The sequence below is a fragment of the Ciona intestinalis genome, chromosome 2 (assembly GCF_000224145.3).
Source record: "Ciona intestinalis chromosome 2, KH, whole genome shotgun sequence".
NCBI classification, from domain to species: Eukaryota; Metazoa; Chordata; class Ascidiacea; order Phlebobranchia; family Cionidae; genus Ciona; species Ciona intestinalis.
Window position 1 is genome coordinate 6,554,508 of NC_020167.2, and position 18,190 is coordinate 6,572,697.

General features: G+C 33.7%; 3 protein-coding genes across 11 annotated transcripts in view; 1 reads left to right on the forward strand and 2 right to left on the reverse strand.

Annotated features, from left to right (window-relative positions):
* Position 1: 1 nt before the first annotated feature.
* Positions 2 to 7,691, reverse strand: LOC100177342 (outer dense fiber protein 3-like). 6 transcript variants are annotated; one of them, XM_002126440.5, is made up of 7 exons: positions 7,572 to 7,691; positions 6,892 to 7,062; positions 6,456 to 6,659; positions 6,004 to 6,105; positions 3,022 to 3,143; positions 2,467 to 2,607; positions 2 to 646 (listed from the first exon to the last, which is right to left on the reverse strand). In XM_002126440.5, exons 2-7 carry the CDS (start codon positions 6,998 to 7,000, stop codon positions 554 to 556), a joined length of 771 nt encoding a protein of 256 aa, XP_002126476.2. In that variant the 5' UTR covers positions 7,001 to 7,062; positions 7,572 to 7,691; the 3' UTR covers positions 2 to 553. The 6 variants fall into 6 exon arrangements, with proteins under 6 accessions (XP_002126476.2, XP_009857706.1, XP_009857704.1 ...); XM_009859404.3 differs by lacking the exon at positions 3,022 to 3,143 and adding an exon at positions 4,472 to 4,581; XM_009859402.3 differs by lacking the exon at positions 3,022 to 3,143 and adding an exon at positions 5,490 to 5,611.
* Positions 7,692 to 7,803: 112 nt separating this feature from the next.
* LOC778670 (oxysterols receptor LXR-beta) lies at positions 7,804 to 17,253 on the reverse strand. 3 transcript variants are annotated; one of them, XM_018817648.2, is made up of 16 exons: positions 16,910 to 17,253; positions 16,468 to 16,560; positions 15,932 to 16,099; positions 14,659 to 14,801; positions 14,175 to 14,270; positions 13,041 to 13,564; positions 12,590 to 12,678; positions 12,290 to 12,355; positions 11,736 to 11,870; positions 11,105 to 11,245; positions 10,344 to 10,558; positions 9,803 to 9,946; positions 9,462 to 9,591; positions 9,163 to 9,276; positions 8,771 to 8,865; positions 7,804 to 8,237 (listed from the first exon to the last, which is right to left on the reverse strand). In XM_018817648.2, exons 1-16 carry the CDS (start codon positions 17,067 to 17,069, stop codon positions 8,097 to 8,099), a joined length of 2,454 nt encoding a protein of 817 aa, XP_018673193.1. In that variant the 5' UTR covers positions 17,070 to 17,253; the 3' UTR covers positions 7,804 to 8,096. The 3 variants fall into 3 exon arrangements, with proteins under 3 accessions (XP_018673193.1, XP_002120859.1, XP_026695913.1); XM_002120823.4 differs by having other exon boundaries at positions 10,344 to 10,561; XM_026840112.1 differs by lacking the exon at positions 12,290 to 12,355 and having other exon boundaries at positions 10,344 to 10,561.
* Positions 17,254 to 17,399: 146 nt separating this feature from the next.
* The window catches only part of LOC100177947, a 3,854-nt gene continuing 3,063 nt past the window's right edge, over positions 17,400 to 18,190 (forward strand). For both annotated transcript variants that reach the window (XR_003397521.1, XR_003397522.1), the window contains exon 1: positions 17,400 to 17,813. The gene's annotated coding sequence lies outside the window, so the exon portion shown is untranslated. The remainder of the gene's footprint in view (positions 17,814 to 18,190) is intronic.

An 18,190-nucleotide genomic window follows, 5' to 3' on the forward strand; every position in this document is an offset into this window, starting at 1 on the left:
ATAAAATCTGGTGATTTTATTAAATTTGCATTTTAAGCTCACAGTTGCAATAGTGCAAATTACGCAGTGTTTCCAATAAAAAAAAAGTGCAGTGTGGACCAAATTAAAAGCAGTAAAGTAAATGTGGCAGAAAGTTGTCACTAGATGGCAATAGTAAGTTACATCTGAAAGTTTAATAGGGGACATATATGACTTGAGTTATTTTTTATAGGAACTTGTTAGCAAAAAGTTAAATGCCTACTGATTAATAGATTTTATAGATAAAATCACTTTTACTAATAATTTAAGGTAAATACGAGTAACCTATTGATTGCATTTGATTAATTCAATTTAAAAGATAAATTAGTTAAGTAACAAGTGATCAAAAAGTACATAATAATGTCAGTTAAACGGTATGCAATTTCGTATAAGCATTCAGTAAATAATCAAATATGCTTTTATAGGTTACATAAAGCTTGACATATCTGTACACATATTTACATCAAGTTAAAAAATATATAGAGTACATGATGCTGGTGACATTTTGTTTGTAATATACTGCATGTAACAGTGTTTAGTGGCCTGGATCAACAATGAGTGGTGCAATGTACTCCGAATGTGGAATTCCAAATGAATATTTCGGGGCATGACGTCTGGTCACGTATACCTTAAATTCAAACAACACATTTAATAGTATTTAAAATGCTTTATATATATGGTTTACTCATTTTGTATTTGTAACTTCTTACTTTATCCTGGCATGGCAGGAAAGCGACAGTCGTTATAACACAGGTGTTCTGTTTCATACACCTCCTGCCAGCTTACGAGTTACCAAGTATGTTACTTTGTGGGTGAACATGGGATAGGAATGATTTATTATTATACGATTAAACTTCTTTGGACATGGGGAACATAAAATTAAGTATTTTATCTAAATTGGGAATGAACCAAAATAGGTGGTGTCAAAAAACTAATTCATATTAAGTAGTTCCACTTTATATAAATCGGTATCTTTATCCATCCTACACAATGGAAAATGACCTCCAATAGGCTTTGTTTTCACTACAATTCAGCTTTTGTGATGTCACAATGCTAGATATTGTTAAATAAATGGGAAGCATTTGTCACAAAAGAGGAGGGTTATCACATACACATTACATGAGTCTGGCACCAATACAATGCTATTGTGGGAATATGTTTTTTCTAACTCGATTTGTAAGATTATGAAAGTGATTCAATACCCATTCTGCTGGCACAAGGAAGTTACTTAAATATTGACATTGCCAGCTTCATTTGCTAAAGTTAGTCATACCACACAGAGCGTAATGTTTTCCATTTGTAAACTGTGTTTGCAGACCTCCTTTAAGTATTGTGGCTATTGACTAACTTAAGGCTTTTCTAGTTAAACTAAATTTTAAATGAATCCAAGTACAAATATTTGAAACATGAACTGACTAATAAATAAATACACTACATGTTGTATGAAATTACTTCATAATTTTTAATGGGTGAGGTCCTATGATGAGGCATACTATAGTACCTGAGATTTAGGCCAAAGTTAACTCATTAGCTCATTTGATACTATTACAATTTTACAATATACAGGAAACTTGGTGATATAATTATATGACCTGATAACTAAACCAATCTTGATCTTATTCTTTCTATCTGTGTTTTAATTTATCCTTTCCATATATGTGTTTTTTTAATTAGTACCCTTTTTTTACTTTTTAAAACTGTTTTATTCCTAAAAACTAGCTTCCTAGCTGGCATCACTGCTACATATCTGGTTGGAAACACTGTATTTTTCCTTTTTAATCTTCCTAGGAACAACATGTTTTTCAGTAATCTCTGTTCTCACAAACACATCATGATCTGATGCTGGCATAATCTTTTATTGCGGTTGACTTAAAAAAAACTTCACAGTGATCTTTTACTTGGTGGTTAGTGCACGTAACTTAACAATTGAGTAAAGGAGCTGAATACTCGCTATGTCTGATCCCAAAGGAGTGCTGGGGTGCTTGCTTCTTATTTATTACTACCTGTTGCAAGTGAAACAAGGATAACAAAGATAAAAAAGTAGTATATAACTACTACAACACTTTAGCACTCACTGACAAATAAAAATCTACCTCAATACAGAATAACAGTTTTTATAAATACTAGTACATTTCTAAGTAATGGGCTCAAGCATTTTGTATGAACTTAAAGTCTAAATTTAATGCAAAGTATACAGAAACCCTTTGTTTTTAAAATACATTAAATACAAATTAAACACAGTGGATAAAACAAGATAAACTTTATAGAGTAAGTAAAGATTAAGACTACGCCAAATTAAATGTAAGTATGTTTTATACGGTTAGCATGGGTTAACTACTGTCCCATTGTCATTATTTCCTGTCTGTTTTTTATTGTTTATTACCTAATTTTCGCTACTGAAACATAGAGACAAAGAAAAAGTATTTTTAATATTATTAAGACACCAACCTTTTCTGGACTGTGAGCTCCTGGACCAGGTTTTCTAGTTGCATCCGATGGTAACATATTTCTACCAGTCATGCTGTATAGGGGACCTCTATTTTTGTAAACCCATGGAGCAATCACTCTGTAGGTTCCAGGTCCAGGTGTCTGTGATGTAACAATGTAAATAATGATGCAAAACTGATACAAATTATAGGTTGGAAAAATTTGAAAAACAGTAAACAAATACAAAATTAGAAAAACAGTAAACAAAAGAAGGTATATATTACTCAAACTCTGCTTTTACTGAAACTTTTACCGCTAGTGCTGTATCTTTTTATAATGTCCCTTAAGTCTAATACGAACTTTAATGAATGAATGCAAGCTTATTAAACATGCTGATACTAGTATCTGGCAACTTATTAATTATATCTTCCTAGTCTTTCTATTGTAAATAAACTCTGTGCCTGTACGTTATATAGAAATCTTAACCACCTCCATTCAAATGCTTAAAGCGATAGATATCTAATAACAAAACTTTTTTTATTCTTCCATCTCAACGGTTCCACCCTCTTAGCTAACCTTTCTCAAATCTTCATGAAAACTTCCAACTGTTGCTCTTCCTGTCATGGAGTAACTAGGGGCTGAACTTCCAGACACAATCCTTGAGCCCATCATTGGAAAAAGTTTATAAGCTGCTGGACCTGATAGTATGTGGCAAATATGTTGGGATGAGAATTTTATTAGTTGGGACATTTTTATTCTATTCTGTATAGGTGAGAGACTTAAACTAGGCACACCGGAGGACATGGAAATTATGCTGGATATCTTAATACTTTTTAAAGGTGTTGGAATGACAATATTAATCAGTGGAGTAAGTCCTTCAATTGTATATAGGTGAGGGACTATGACCAGACACACCAATGACAATTATTACTGGAGTCTTATCATGAACTTTTATTAACTTTAAATTAAGCCAGAAATCGTTTACGCTATGTACTTTTTACAACTTTATCCCTAAACTTACTAGAAATCTAACCATCTTACTATACACTGACTATAAAGATAAATAAAGTGTGTATTGGAATTGGTAAAATCACTTTTTTTAGTTGTATGGGATGTATATACTTAGTTTTGCACTAAAGTGTTTGTATAGTTTAATATATAAGAAAAAAATTAAATGCTAATTAAACACTTATGGTTAGGTGATTTATTGAATATTTAACTAATAATAACTCATCCAAAAAAAGTTGTAATAAAAAAATTATTACACATGCACTCAATTATTTATAAGATATCTAACTTGTGTCAATTTAATGGTTAAAATGAAAGTAGTTATAATGTGGTTAAGCAAGTTTAAAACAGGATACTAAATCCATGCATCTACGTGAAACCATGCAAAATGTTTTAAATTATGAAATCCCAGTTTTACATAAAACGCATGCAAAGTGTTTAAAATCTCGATTTAAATCCCAGTTTAAAGTGTTAGAACCACTACAACATAAACAGCGCGTGTTTGGCAAGTTGAAGCCCACTTCAAAGTTGAAGAACCCACGCAAACGATACAATGATAATAAAAGTGGTTGTGAAAGTTGTTTCTAAGATACTACAATGCAACTATACTTTTATAACCTAAATATAAAGCCAAAAATTAAATCAGAACTTTCATAAACAAAAAGACTCTAAAATTTAATTACTAAATCAAGATTTTCAATTTATATATAGCCTTAAGTTAGTCAATAACCACAGCGCTAATTTGTCTATAAAATTGATTGTTTTGGGTATTACCAACCAAATCTAGATACCTACAGAATACAAGCGACAAATTTCAGTTAAAAAAATATTTGGTAAGTTTTCGCATGAATATGTGGTTAGTTGAGAATTATGTAATAATTGTAATCAATTGTTTCCATGGTTATTCATCGACTCGTAACCATGGTGACATTTCATTCAACATTAACATATTTTCCATAGCAACCGATTGTAAGGTTGCCAACGGTAACGGACCATGCGTTGCCATGCCAACACAAACCCGAGTTAAATCTTCAGAAAAACTCCCGGCAACTTTTCGGCCGGCAATAGAATAAGCAGGTGCCGTATGATCTGAACCTTTTACAGGGGGTAAGGAATATGCAGAGGGCCCTACATGTATTTGCCTCAGGTTAGATTTGTTTTTACATATCTGAGTAATTCACAGCCTACACATATTCTCCACCAAAAAAAACAGTACGAAATGTCGTTACATTCTCTGTTACTCTAGATTCCATATATAAAAAATGGAACCTAATATGAGGTATGAAAAAGCAATAAAGTTATACTGGCACATTAGTATACCAAATATTCCTGATCTAACAAAACATCCAGCAATTCACAAACTTTAACAGAAGATAAGCAGCTTTTCTCAATAGCAATATATGATCCCTTATACATTTTTAATGAGATTAGAGAATAGTAATTTCATTTTATGAACTATTAAATATTAAAACAATTTTCAGAAATTGACAGCACAGTGCCAAACTTAATCAACAAATACCAGGACTAGACATAACATCAGAACCATAAGTTTGCATTTCACAACAAATGAAAACAAAACTAACAAATATTACATTACATTGGAAACATTACCACCAAAACAAACAATGTAGTTTAAACTTTATGGGTTAATGGGCCAAATATGGTCTAAATCCCAGGTCCAAGGAACTCAAATAGAACAGAACTAAACTTTGAGCCATTTTTCCTAACTTGTTTACATGAAAATAAAAATAGAACCATTTATCTTTTGTAAGATAAACTTATATGGTATGTGTTAGTTTTGTTTGTCTTTACTTGTTTTTATTATGATTAGGATTTTTGTTATTGTGATCGAAGATACAATTATATGTAAGTTTATGTTTAAAGTTAGCTTGGACAAAATGTTAATAAAACACACTTTCCTAACTGGTTTAAGAAATTAGAAACAAAACCGATTGATTTACAATGTCAGTTATCTACATGATAATTAATGGGGGTTGATGAATCTACATGACACACGCCACAAAACACATGCCAACCCTTTGTAGGTCGTCGTGAAAAGAGCCGTAACTTCTTCTGCTAACCATCGTATAACTGGGGAGGGATAAACGGCCGACAGATTCAGGGCCAAGTACTTTGGGTAGCATGTAAGCAGCCGGCCCTATTTATTATGACAGTAAAGAAAACCAAAAATATACTAAGGCTAATATTGGTATTGTGATAAACTTTCGCACCTGTTTATTACAACAGTTGGTATGTCATGTTAAAACTGCAAATACTAAGCACGTGAGCATTAGAAACTGTGCAAAAAAATGTAATTTTATCACATTTGAACCCCCCAAAAAAACATTTTAGAGTAACGTATGTGACATTGTGACAATAAAGTTTACTTATTTTGTAATATACTTTATTTGAATGTTCCATTTACATAAAAGTATAAACAATCTTCCCCTTTTATAACATTTTATACTTTTTATAGAAACTTGAACAATATCCTACAACACTAAAGGGTTGATAAAACAAATTAAAAAACACATCTGCAAACATGGGTACCTGGACTGATATCCGATTTGTGACCCTTAGTTCGGCCAGAGAGAGAATAACTTGGTGCTGAATATTGAGCGGAACGACCACTTTTCTCTGGACTGTAGGTCCCTGTTTAAAAAAAACGTGAATGAATGTAATGAACATAACTTACTTTAACCTCCCAAATTAACAGTCGTTATAACATGGGTGATATATAACAGGGAAAACAACACTTGTTATAAGTTATAACAGGGGTGTTCTAAATAGTAAATATTACTGGAAAAACTGAAAACACATTTTGTGAAACAACTAAGTTTTTTGATAGTTTTGCTATACCAGGCATAACATAATACAGGTCCATATAAGAAAAATAGGTTATCTTGTCATTTTGGTATAATAACAATGATGATTCTTTACCAGAAAAAAACAACACTTCAAAAAAAAGTACTGACAAAACCTAAAGGTTACAAACAGAGCACCTGGTCCTGGATTTTTAAATGGAGCTATCCCTTTATGTCTTCCATATAAAGAATACTTGGGTGTTCCATCAGTGCCTTTGTTTGTTATATTAGCAGGAACTAAATATCCAGGTCCAGGGCTGCAATCGTTTGTAAAGGTTGCGTGTCTTGTTCCAAAACTGAACGCAGGATTCCGATATTTTCGTGCGTCGTGAATTCGAAAACCTGAAATAATTCAAAGTTATTGGAAAAACAATTTAATCAACTTTAATTATTTATGGCTTTGCTTTCATTACAGACATATGTGTTTTTGAACAAGACACCAAATCTTTATTATGATATCTCCCCATAGAACAAACAATTGCCAGAAAATCTTTTTCCCCTCTTATTTATTCATTTAATTTTTTAATTGCTCTCATTAAACACATTAAAAATATTTTTACAGCATTTTTAATACCTGTAGAGCCCGGGAGCATGTACTTCGGTCCCGGGGATTTAAAATGTGCCCCTATGGGACCACGGGGCCGGTGGGGCCTCCAGTCTCCAACATAAGATGCGGTTGCCATTATCTTCTCAGGTGGGCAAATATAAACACCAAGAATTGCCAGTCTGTAATGTTGTTTCTTTGCTAGAATAGAATTTTCAGTTACTTTTGCACCCAGATAGGTATATTGAAAAATAAGCTATTAATTGCTTTTTTGCTATAAGTTTGCATTCATGGCTTTTCTGCTATAAAAATGTGAATTTTAATCCATTTTTTCTCTTTGCCAGAGTAAACAAATATTACTTTTTTCTTGCGTGGTCAGTCGTTATAACACGGGTTTTCTATTTCATAACAAAGTTACTATTTATAGACTATCTTAATTTTAGTTTGTAGATTTTTGTTAATGCAGACATATGAACAACCTATAAAAAATCCTGAGCTAGAGAAAATTGCCGACACCCGTCTGTAATAGTGGCAGGGCCGGGCCTTGAAACGGTAACCTCTTGGTTAGATGCAACAAACTTACTCCTATATAGTACGGCGTCGAACAATATAAAAATGGCAGTAGGGGCTTGAACTAAAACAAAAAATGCTAACAACACCACGCCTTACCTAATATTTATGATTAAAATAAAAATTCCTAAAAGTCTTACCGTTAACTTGAATACGGAAATCCGGCTTTAAATCGAAATTACTTGTAGACTTTCCCCGCCACTCGGTTGCTACCTGCGTTGCTAGGACCGTGACGTATGATAATAACAGGCGTAAATCAAGCGGTTATAAAAAAAGTTTTTGATATAAAAGGCAAGGCGTAAAATAAATCATAAATTCGTGGTATTTTTTTTTATAAATATACGGTTTTAAGAGGCGAAATAATCGACAACATTGCATGAGCTAATGTATTGCGGCGAGTACGAAGAACTTTGACAACACACAGGCAAAATACATTGACAAACAAAATGGAACTGCACAGCTTTTGGTGTAACGACCTATTCCTAAATCAACATTTTTCAACCATATTAAGCGAATCTTTTTCTTGCATCATATTACAGCCACCAATTCACAGTTACGCTGCTGGTATTTATCATCTATTAATCAAAATTCATTGACTTTTAACTCATTTCTCTTGAAAAACTCTTTTTCAAAATAAATTCATGAAACAGTATTATAACTAAACATTACATATCCCATATTTCTGCTAATAAAGGAGGCAATTGCTTGTCTTGAACTTTTAAAGCAAATATTTGTTCACTATGATAATTATTCAAGGTTCGTAGCTCAACTAATTTCATTAAAGTTCTCGGAAACATTAAAGGATCCTGTAAGGATAAAATATGGTCAGTTAAAACTTGAATTTAATGCAGTTTGCTTTATTCTTGCGTTGAGAGCAAATGACAGTCTTTATAACATGGGTGTTTTGTTTCATACACTTTTGCCAGCTTACGAATTACTCAGTATTTTACTTTGTGGGTGGGTATCGGGCCCCTGTTTACCATATACTTTGTAGCTATAATAATGTAAGACACTTTTGTTATAAGGACAAATTGTACTAGCATAGTAATAAATGATGATCAATGATCATAATTATATTTTAGGATTTTTAGGAGGACTTAGATTTAGGTTTGGCCCAATACCCCAACTCCAAGATAGGTTGTATATGTTGGAAAGGATTGTGTTAATAATGATAAATAACATCACCCACCAAGTAACATACATAGTAACTCGCAGGCTGGCATGGGTGTTTGAAACAAAATACCAAGGTTATAAGTTATAACACCTGTCGTTTTTAACTGTCGCAAGTTACAATCATTCATTCAACAACGCATATCCACCAACATAACAAGCCACTTACAGAAGGATGATGTATCTTAAGATAAACCCTCAACAGCTCAACATAAGAATTCTGCACCGCCTCTACTTTGTGCATGTCTTTTATGTTTGGACGATCTGTCAACATAACAATGAACTTTGTAACAAGACAAAGGATTCATATATATATATTACTGCAGTAGCATAATAACAAACAAAAAAAGATTAAGATTTTATTTTGTTTTCTTTTAATTTTTACAATAGCAAACTATATTTTTCAATTCTAACTAACGACTTTTTTTTAATTTTTAAAGGTTTTCAGCTTTTTATATTTTACAACAGCAACTATATTTTCCAATTAAAACCTTTAGGTAGGTCTGAGTATACCATTCATGATTACATTGTAAGTAAGGACTCCAAGTAACTGTAACTAACCTGCAGAGAAAGTATTAATAGCAACCAGCAGAGCATATTCTGCCTCATTAAGACCAAGTTGAGCCATACTGTTGCAGAAATCAAATATAGGATCAACAAATTCAACCTGCATTCCTATAATAAATAGGCAATTGTTACATCAAAAGTTTATATATAGTAGGGTGGGGGAAGATGGGACATTTTTTCATTCTAATTTCTAGTAATCTTTTGTAACTTATAAACAGTTTTCTACTACACTTTAAAGAAATATATATTTTTTGTTCTACATTAAACGCCACTGTTACACCATACACGCATACCTGCTCTGTAGAAACTTGATTTATCATAAAATTTTCCATTGAGAAAATTTATTGCTTTAGATTTTTTATCATATTGTTTTGCAGCTCTCAGTAACATCACTTCTATAGTGCATGCTTTAAGCAGTAGGATCTGAAGTGGAAAGTTACTATATTAATATAAAATATATTGATTCTGTTACTTCTGCTACCAGGCATAATGTAATGAATGCATTTCTCCTCTGGTATATTAAAATTTTTTGCCACATTTGTAATGTTTTAACAACTATTATATTTGAATCACCTTTTTATTGTGACCCAGAAAATTTCACTAAAAAATTGTAAAAAAAAATTAAATTCAATACCTGGTCCTCCCTTGAAACTGTAAGAAACCCTGGTAGTTGCTTAGTAAACTCCACTACAAGTTGTACAATTAGAATAGCAAGTTCAGTGAAGTGAGCGAACCGTGAAGCTCTACAACGATGTGAGTCTCCACTTTCAACCCATGGCTGGTAACCAAACATAATGTATGCATCAATGAATGAATATAACTTACTTTATCCTCACGTGGCTGAGAAGCGACAGTCGATATAACCCAGGTATTCCGTTTCTACACCTATTTCATACACCTCTTCGTTCTGTTTCATACACCTTAGTCAGCTTTTGAGTTACCACACATGTAACTTGATGGGTAATTGTTTTTTTATATTGTATGACTGACAATTTGGACAACCCATTAGTGACCACTGAGTTGAAGTAATTGCCATTAGGTGTCTTGCCCAAGGACACATGCATCAACGGTAGCAGCATTGAGCTTTGCACCCTTAACAATGGCGAATTTCATATTAAAGATGGGCCTACTATAAACTTAATCTCGGGTCTCTTGCAAGCTATTTTACGTCTTACCGTAACCTTGGCAACAGCTTCTTGCGTAGGCCATTGAAATCGTGCCTCGTTGGCTTGCAACATTTCCACTAGGTTGCGCTGGTGAGAAGTGAGACTGGGTATGGGTTCTCCGTTAAATGAAAGGTTAGGAGCGAAGTGATGAGGTGAAGCTACGAATGTGGAATTGTCTTTTTCACGTTTCATCCTCTTAGCTTTGCTCTGTACCTCGGTAAGTACTGCTGTGTAAAAATGTTTCCATAAATGTACAGTTTTATGACAAAAAAATTAAGAAAGAAAATTTTTAACATATTTTCTATGTAACATTAAAACCCTTATGAAAGCAATTCACATCCCAGAGATTAAGAAGTGGTGTATCACTATTACTACCTTATGTACATTTTAAACTATAAATATAAAATGCTTGACTTGGATATAACATGTAAAATACCATTCTACATCTTCCCATACAATCAACATAACAATTGGTAACAATAACAAACCAATTCTGGCTTTAATCCCAGATCCCCTGACACGTCGTACTGTAGGAGTCAGTAAATAACGACTTGATAAAAAAAATTCAAATAAAAAATGTTCAACAAATAAATACAAGAACAAAATTACATTATCGTAACAATTTGCACCATTTTAGAATGAAATTAAAAACATTTTGGAATTTTAGAGGTAAAAATGCATTGGTGTCCTAAGTAACCCATGTATAATACCACAAATAAAACAAAACCCATCATTAAACAGTTAACACACAAGCATTATACTCCACATACTTTCATCTTTCATTCCGGCAGCGCGACATTTGTCCAACCGACACTTCTGACATTTCCTTCGCATGTAAGTATCCATCTGACACTGGCCGTTATTTTTGCATTTAAAGTTCGGTGTTTTGATGATGCAACGGCGGAAAAAACCTGAAAAAATACCCAAACTCAGTAAGTAGTTTTAATATAAACATCTCAGCTTGTTTATTTGTTATAGTAAGGTGGGGGAAGATGGGACACCTTTTCATTCTATTTTCTCACCCCAATTGGTGGTAAACAAAGAAAATTTAAAAAATTATAAAAAAGTGTATCCTTATCACTCCCATTGACTGTTGTTAATTGTTTAAACCATGATCAGGATTTTTGGATATTTTGTGGTAAAGGTGTCCCATGTTCCCCCACCTTACTATATATATATGATAAATTTCACATATTAAAATAATAAAAATGTTTGCATACTGTACATGCCCAAACTAGCCTTTTAGGCCTGATTTTATTAAACGATTGCCTGACCAGTGGTGACCACAAAAATTTAACATTTTCTTAAACTAACATTTAGTAAGCCATGCAAGAAGAGCAAGAATTCTTCAACAGAAGATCAGACTTTCGCCATCCTACTAATAACACCACAACTCCTCACCTTTGCAACCCTCACAACTAAGCACTCCATAATGATATCCAGAAGCTTTATCTCCACATATCAAACAAACTTCGTTTCCATCAAGTTTAGGAGCGGGTCCCTTCTTCCTTTTCTCACGGACAGGAGCTTCGGGAACTACGAAGTTCAATATGTTAGATTTGGCCAATAATTTGGACAATACTTGACAAATTATAGATATAGGCATTAAATTTAATCCCAAAAGATAAAATTATTTAGATTCCGTAAAATGAATTGGTTGCATTAGTTAAAAAATGCTTACTGAAAAGTGCTAAATTGATGGATTGACCTGCTTACCCTGTGACCCTAGCTTAGAGAAGGATAACAATTTGAATATATCACATACGTGACAGTTTAGGCAAAGTGGTATATAGGGGTGACAATTCTTTAATTGAGAAAAGAAAATTACACACAACACAACACAGTGGTATTTACTTTGCAGTAATAAAATCTTCAGGTGTAACTAACACCCCAGGTTTGGTGTCTGTAGTAAAAGTTAAATTAATACATATGAAACCCCATATCCCTTCAAATACCTTTCTGTATATGCTGAATGTTTGGGTCAGGAATACTTGAAACACTTGATGAACGGGACTGGGAACCTACATCAACGATATTCAAATAAAACTCATTTCACTTGAAGGGTGGCCAGGGGGGTTCTTTGGATGTTGTGAAGTTAAATTTACAAGCATGGTGAAGATAACCCGATAATTATTTAATAGAAAAAAATGAATTTTATATTCATTTCAATAAAGACTCTCTGTACACAGTACACATACACCAGTTGTTAAACTTAACTTTAGTTCACTTTTAAACAAATCAAAAACCCAACTTACCAGGTGAAAGTGCCTCAGTGAATATAGTGCTTGTTATGAATGTATTAGCAGGTGAAGGTGGGAGTTTGTTCTCCTGTGGTGTGGATGGTCTGTAGAATCATTAACAAGTTAATTGCATGCAAACCTAATCAGTAGTTCCATGTACCATTAATAATTATATGCATAGACCACAGTGTATGCTGATCAAACAGGTGCAGTTCAACTTAGTTTAAACTGTCTTAAAGTGAAACAAGGGTCATCTGAACTGCTACCATTGTGGGCGAGTGTTTCCGCCAGACGATTAACGGCAATTGGTCCAACCCAGTGGTCATGGGTTGACTTAGCTATGAGGCATATAATATAAAAAAACAAATACCTTAAAAGTTACATATATGATAACTGATAACTCACTAATTTGTGGAAAAAGAATTTTAAAATTAAATTTCTTAACAAATTCTGTGTTCTTTCTTACCCTGATATTGGATTCGTTGGAATTTGCTGCGTCATGCTCGTTGATGGTGACTCAGCTTCTTTTTTCGGGTTACTTGCAATGTCCGAGATTGTCCGTAAGATTTTAGCGATGTCTGTCGCGCTGTAACTTGAAGAGGTGGATGCTAGAGCTTGCAAGCGCTGCAGTTCTTGTAAAATTACGGGATTTAATCCAGAGTCTTGTACACTGGATGATATATGGGGGTCGTTGATTGCCACACTGGGGCTTGGTTGGGTTCCTTGGGTGGAAACTTGCGGGTTCCCTTGGTCTAGCTTCGTGATGAAGGGTTGTGTGGGTATGGGTTGGTATTGGGGGATTTCTTGGGGGTTTTGGGGGGTCTGGGGGTTTTGCAGGTTTTGTGGAGAAGGGGGTATGCTGTACTGAGTTTGTGGGGTTTGGGGTGATGGGGGTACTTGGTATGGAGAAGGGTGGGGTTGTTGGGGTTGCTGGGTATGTTGGGGGTGAACATTAGGTTGGGGTTGGGTGGCAGGTGGAGACGTGAATTGCTGAATAGAAAAAATTTACATAAAATAGTGTTACGTCACCGACGAAAACCAAGTTCATCAAATATAAAGTACTGTAAGGGGTGGAACTTTTATATTTCGCTTAAAATAGAATTATCAGTCTCCTATTAAAATAGAACCTTATAAAAAATAGTTGTTTATATTGCTTAATATACAACTGGTCATATAGTTCCATTCTACGTAGGTGAGCTCCTGAAGGAAGCATAGCATACCATTGGTGCTGATACTTAGGCCATGGTGGTCAAATAGGTAGAAAAATGTTACTAATATTGCTTGGGCAACTTTCAAAGAATTTTAGATGCTAACCCTTGATTTAGTTCATTAACAACATGATTAAATTTATGTTTGTTTAAGCCAGGAACATAAAATCAAATTGTTTGCTAACAGACTGCTTTCATTTTATTATTATCATAAATGACTCTGGGTAAAGAGCCAAATTTGGCCTAAATCCCAGGTCCTCGACAAGGACCTCTTTCACTCATAAAACTGACAGGTCATAATTTCCTTTTACAATTCAATCCCTACCACCCCTCATCTAGGCGTATTACCCTATAATCAAACATATAAATAATCTCCACATATATCCACCAACCTGTCCAATATGCTGTTGGTTTTGTGGTACCTGCTGTATTGGTACAAGCATATACGCGGCTGTTGGGGCAGCCACTGTAGTGTTAGCTTGCATGAACTGCAATATATAAGTGATGGTTACTTAAATGTAAAACTATTTAACAATAAAAAAAATGAATGGCCCATTTCACAGCAACGTAGAAACATATACAAATGCAAAAAGACAGGAAGTAACAAAGATTTCATTTTAACGAAATCTTTATAACACGGTTACAGATAAAAACAAAAGCAAATTTTTTTATTGATAAAAGCTATAATACAAACGAACTCAGGGGTTAATATAATTAATATATTCAATTCTTCTATGTTTCAACATAAAATGTTAAGTTGCAACAACAGTAAACATAACATCCAATGTAGTGTAAACTTAATCACTTTTGAAGTATTAGTAAAGTTAGAACACATTCTAAACACATAGCTATATAAACAAAACAAACATCCATTACCTGAGGCATATTGAATCCATAACCTTGTTGACTTGATGTGGTTTGTTGTGCATAGTTTCCTTGCACAGTGGTTGCAGGTGCCTGGTTTACTGTTTGTTGAGTGCTGCTTATGGCTTGGTGTGGATTTCCATTGGTTGGTAATGCTGAAATAAGGAAAATTAATGAAATATAGACCATTATATGACAATTTTACATGTTAAAATATAATTGTTTGCATTCTGTACAAGCTTGTACTTGGCTTTTGGGCCTGCATTTATTAAACCATTGCCTGACCACTAATGACCACAAACATTTTCTTAACCCAACATTTAGTCAGCCGTGCGGGAAGAACAATAATTCTTCGACGAAACACCAGTCTTTTAATAAGTGAAAACATGGTAAATAAAACTTTTAGCCAAATACTTTCAATGAAATTTACATTATTGTATAACTTGAATATCTAATATCACATTTATTAGGATGATTAGGATTATTTAACTCTTTTTAACCCAGATATACTTTTTATGCAGCAGTAAACATTATAGTAAAACTTTTTTTTGTTAAATAACTTACAATGTTTCCAGAAATCATACGACATTTCCTAATTTGGTTACCGAGTACACTTTTAACAAATGGTTTAATCTGACTGCGATCTAGGCATTACCACACTGGCAACTCCCACAAACTACTGTGTTATTTATATCACACACACCATGTGATTGGTTGTCAATGGAAGACCAAGACACAAGAAACAAACATAGTAGACGTACAACGGGCACGAGGTTAATTTTTAACAGAGAAATTCAACTTTATCGTGTATGTACTTTGGCTGCAACGATTACGTAACCTGTGCTTCAATCCTGGTTAATGAATTAAAATCTTTTAAAAATGTAAACAGGGTTACTTAAGTTTACAGTGCTCGAGTAACCTTAGGTCAAACGTTACGTAATGCGTAGTAACCATTATCTACTACGAATAATAAGACTTCATGTTATGATTAAAAATAAACGGATTTAAACTAATACAGTCTATTTTTTTTCATATATATATAATAGATATGATTTAACTAATGCAGAAAAAAGTTTAAAGTAACAAAATATAATTATAAAATAATTGTAATGAAATACATGTCAGGGTATAACTAGTCTTTCAACATTTTAGAACTAGCTAAACTCTGTACTGTCATTCCTTTTTCCTTACACAATTTTAATACAGAAAATCTTTTATGAAGAAGAAACACTTAGTAAACACTAAACAGTAAACCATGCGGATCTTAAAACGGTAAAAGAGTTACCTATTTGTGGAATTGCTGTTATATTATGAGCTTGGGTCCCTGTAGGCATGTTTATCAGGAAAATGCCACCAGGTTGCATTGCAGGCTGGGCCATAAAACTAGCAGGTTGTCCAATAATAGCACCGGGTTGACCCATCATTGCAGGGGGTTGATTGGTAGCGGGCGTATCTGTTATTTTAAAAGATTAAACCATAAGCCTAGGTAAGTTTAGTTTGCTTATTAAGCCATTTTCAGAACACATAAATATAGATAACGTATCTAAACAATCTTATCAGATAATAGCCTACATCATTTTAAATCTACCCTGGGGGAATTTACATGCAACAATTCAACATTGCTGCACTTTGTGGTAGAAAAAAAACAGCACAAAAAAATGACATAAGGATGATATCTGATTCAACAACTGTCCTTTTGTTGCTAATTCGCTCATTCAATGCTCAAATTAAATAATCCGTGTTAAACTCTTAGTTATGATTACATTAGATTCAACAGGCATTCAAAACCATATAAGTCCAGCTAAAACATAAACATATCACCTTTGTTTGCAGCACCGTTAACACCACATAATGCCACTGGTACAGTAGTTACTCCAGTCAAGGGCATTCCAAGAGGCATTTGTAACACAGGAGCTGAAAGAAAACGTTGTAAAGGTGTTGGTATTCATATACTTAGCCATATCATTTAGGTGGCTTTTATTTGGTGAATTAAACAACTTCAGAAATGTTGCTATTAAAAAGAATGAACACAACTTGAAGGCTACTACTATTTGACAAATTAACACCTATATTTGCTTGTTATACTGTTCAATATAGCAGTACAGTTATAAAGCTGTAAAGTGAGTCACAATAAGCAAATTAACGTTAACCTAATAGTCTCTTGGTGAAGAAATGCATGTAACAATTAAATAGCACAAACAAAATGATAAAATATACAACACCCAATATAGGAAGGTAGAAACAGTGGAAAACACAGTCTTACCTGGATTTGTGGTCATTTGAACAGAGGTTGCATTCACACAATTAAGTTGGTTTGTGAACGAATCTTGCTTAGCACCAGGTGTTCCATTATTTGAGTATTCTGATATTTTATTTCCATTAATATCCACTGTTATAGATGTATTGATAGTCGCATCCGTCATTATAAACCATTCATTTAATGAAAATGGCAGCGTTTTTATGGCAACTAAAAATCACTAAACAGACTAAAATACGTTGTTTATGTAGTTTTCGTCAAGGAACAACAAAGTTTAGAGGTCCTTACATGTAAATCAAATTAATTTAAAATTGTAAGCAAGCAAATACCGGTAAAATACGCAACTTAAGTTCTTTATTTACAAAATCTCGCATCTCACGCAATCTGGAGTAAATCGGTTCCCACTTTAACATAGTCCGCCAAATCCGGTCTTTTCGCCTTTTATTTCAATTTTGCCCATCTGGTCATTTCGCCATTTATTCTAATTGTCGCTCGCATGCCTTCTGCGAAATTGTGTTGCAGAAAGTTATGAAAACGTCCGTATTTGGAGGAGTTGTTTTTTACAATAAGTAACATTTCACTTGTATGAGGGTATGTGTTGTGCAAAAGTTAACATTTTACTTGTGTGGGGTACGTGTTGTGCAAAAGTTAACATTTTACTTGTGTGGGGGTACGTGTTGTGCAAAAGTTAACATTTTACTTGTGTGGGGGTACGTGTTGTGCAAATATGATCATTTTACTTGTGTGTGGGTACGTGTTGTGCCAAAATAATCATTTTACTTGTGTGGGGGTACGTGTTGTGCAAATATGATCATTTTACTTGTGTGTGGGTACGTGTTGTGCCAAAATAATCATTTTACTTGTGTGAGGGTACGTGTTGTGCAAATATGATCATTTTACTTGTGTGAGGGTACGTGTGTGTACTGTCGAGAACTCGTATTTCTGAACTTATATTTGTTTCTCTTTTAGTAAAAGCGAAATAGTTATTTTTTAACTGATATACATTTACTTTGCAAAACAAGAATTGTTCAACTCATGACTCATTTGCTGAAAATGTAAGTGCTGCACTAAAGCTGTTTATATTTGTTAAACTTGTTAGTCATTCAGGTGCAGTGGTTTATGTTTTAGCCCGGAAAATACAAATTGTTTACTCGATGCTGCTATCATTGTGGCTGTACGTGTCCTTGGACAAAACACTAAATGGCGATTGTNCTAATCCAGTGCACACTAATATATTGTTCGTCCAAGCAAAAAAAATGTACTTGTTAATGCATAACTTGGAGAAGA

Excerpts from the sequence above, each read along its gene's own strand:
- LOC100177342 (XM_002126440.5), bottom strand. The coding sequence starts at position 7,000 with ATGGCAACCGCATCTTATGTTGGAGACTGGAGGCCCCACCGGCCCCGT. Across the intron at positions 3,144-6,003 it reads CAAATCGGATATCAGTCCAG|GTCCAGCAGCTTATAAACTT; the intron begins GTACCCATGTTT and ends ACATACTATCAG. Across the intron at positions 2,608-3,021 it reads TTCATGAAGATTTGAGAAAG|ACACCTGGACCTGGAACCTA; the intron begins GTTAGCTAAGAG and ends GTTACATCACAG.
- LOC778670 (XM_002120823.4), bottom strand. The coding sequence starts at position 17,069 with ATGACGGATGCGACTATCAATACATCTATAACAGTGGATATTAATGGA. Across the intron at positions 9,592-9,802 it reads CAGTTTCAAGGGAGGACCAG|ATCCTACTGCTTAAAGCATG; the intron begins GTATTGAATTTA and ends TTTCCACTTCAG. Across the intron at positions 8,866-9,162 it reads TATTAATACTTTCTCTGCAG|ATCGTCCAAACATAAAAGAC; the intron begins GTTAGTTACAGT and ends TTATGTTGACAG.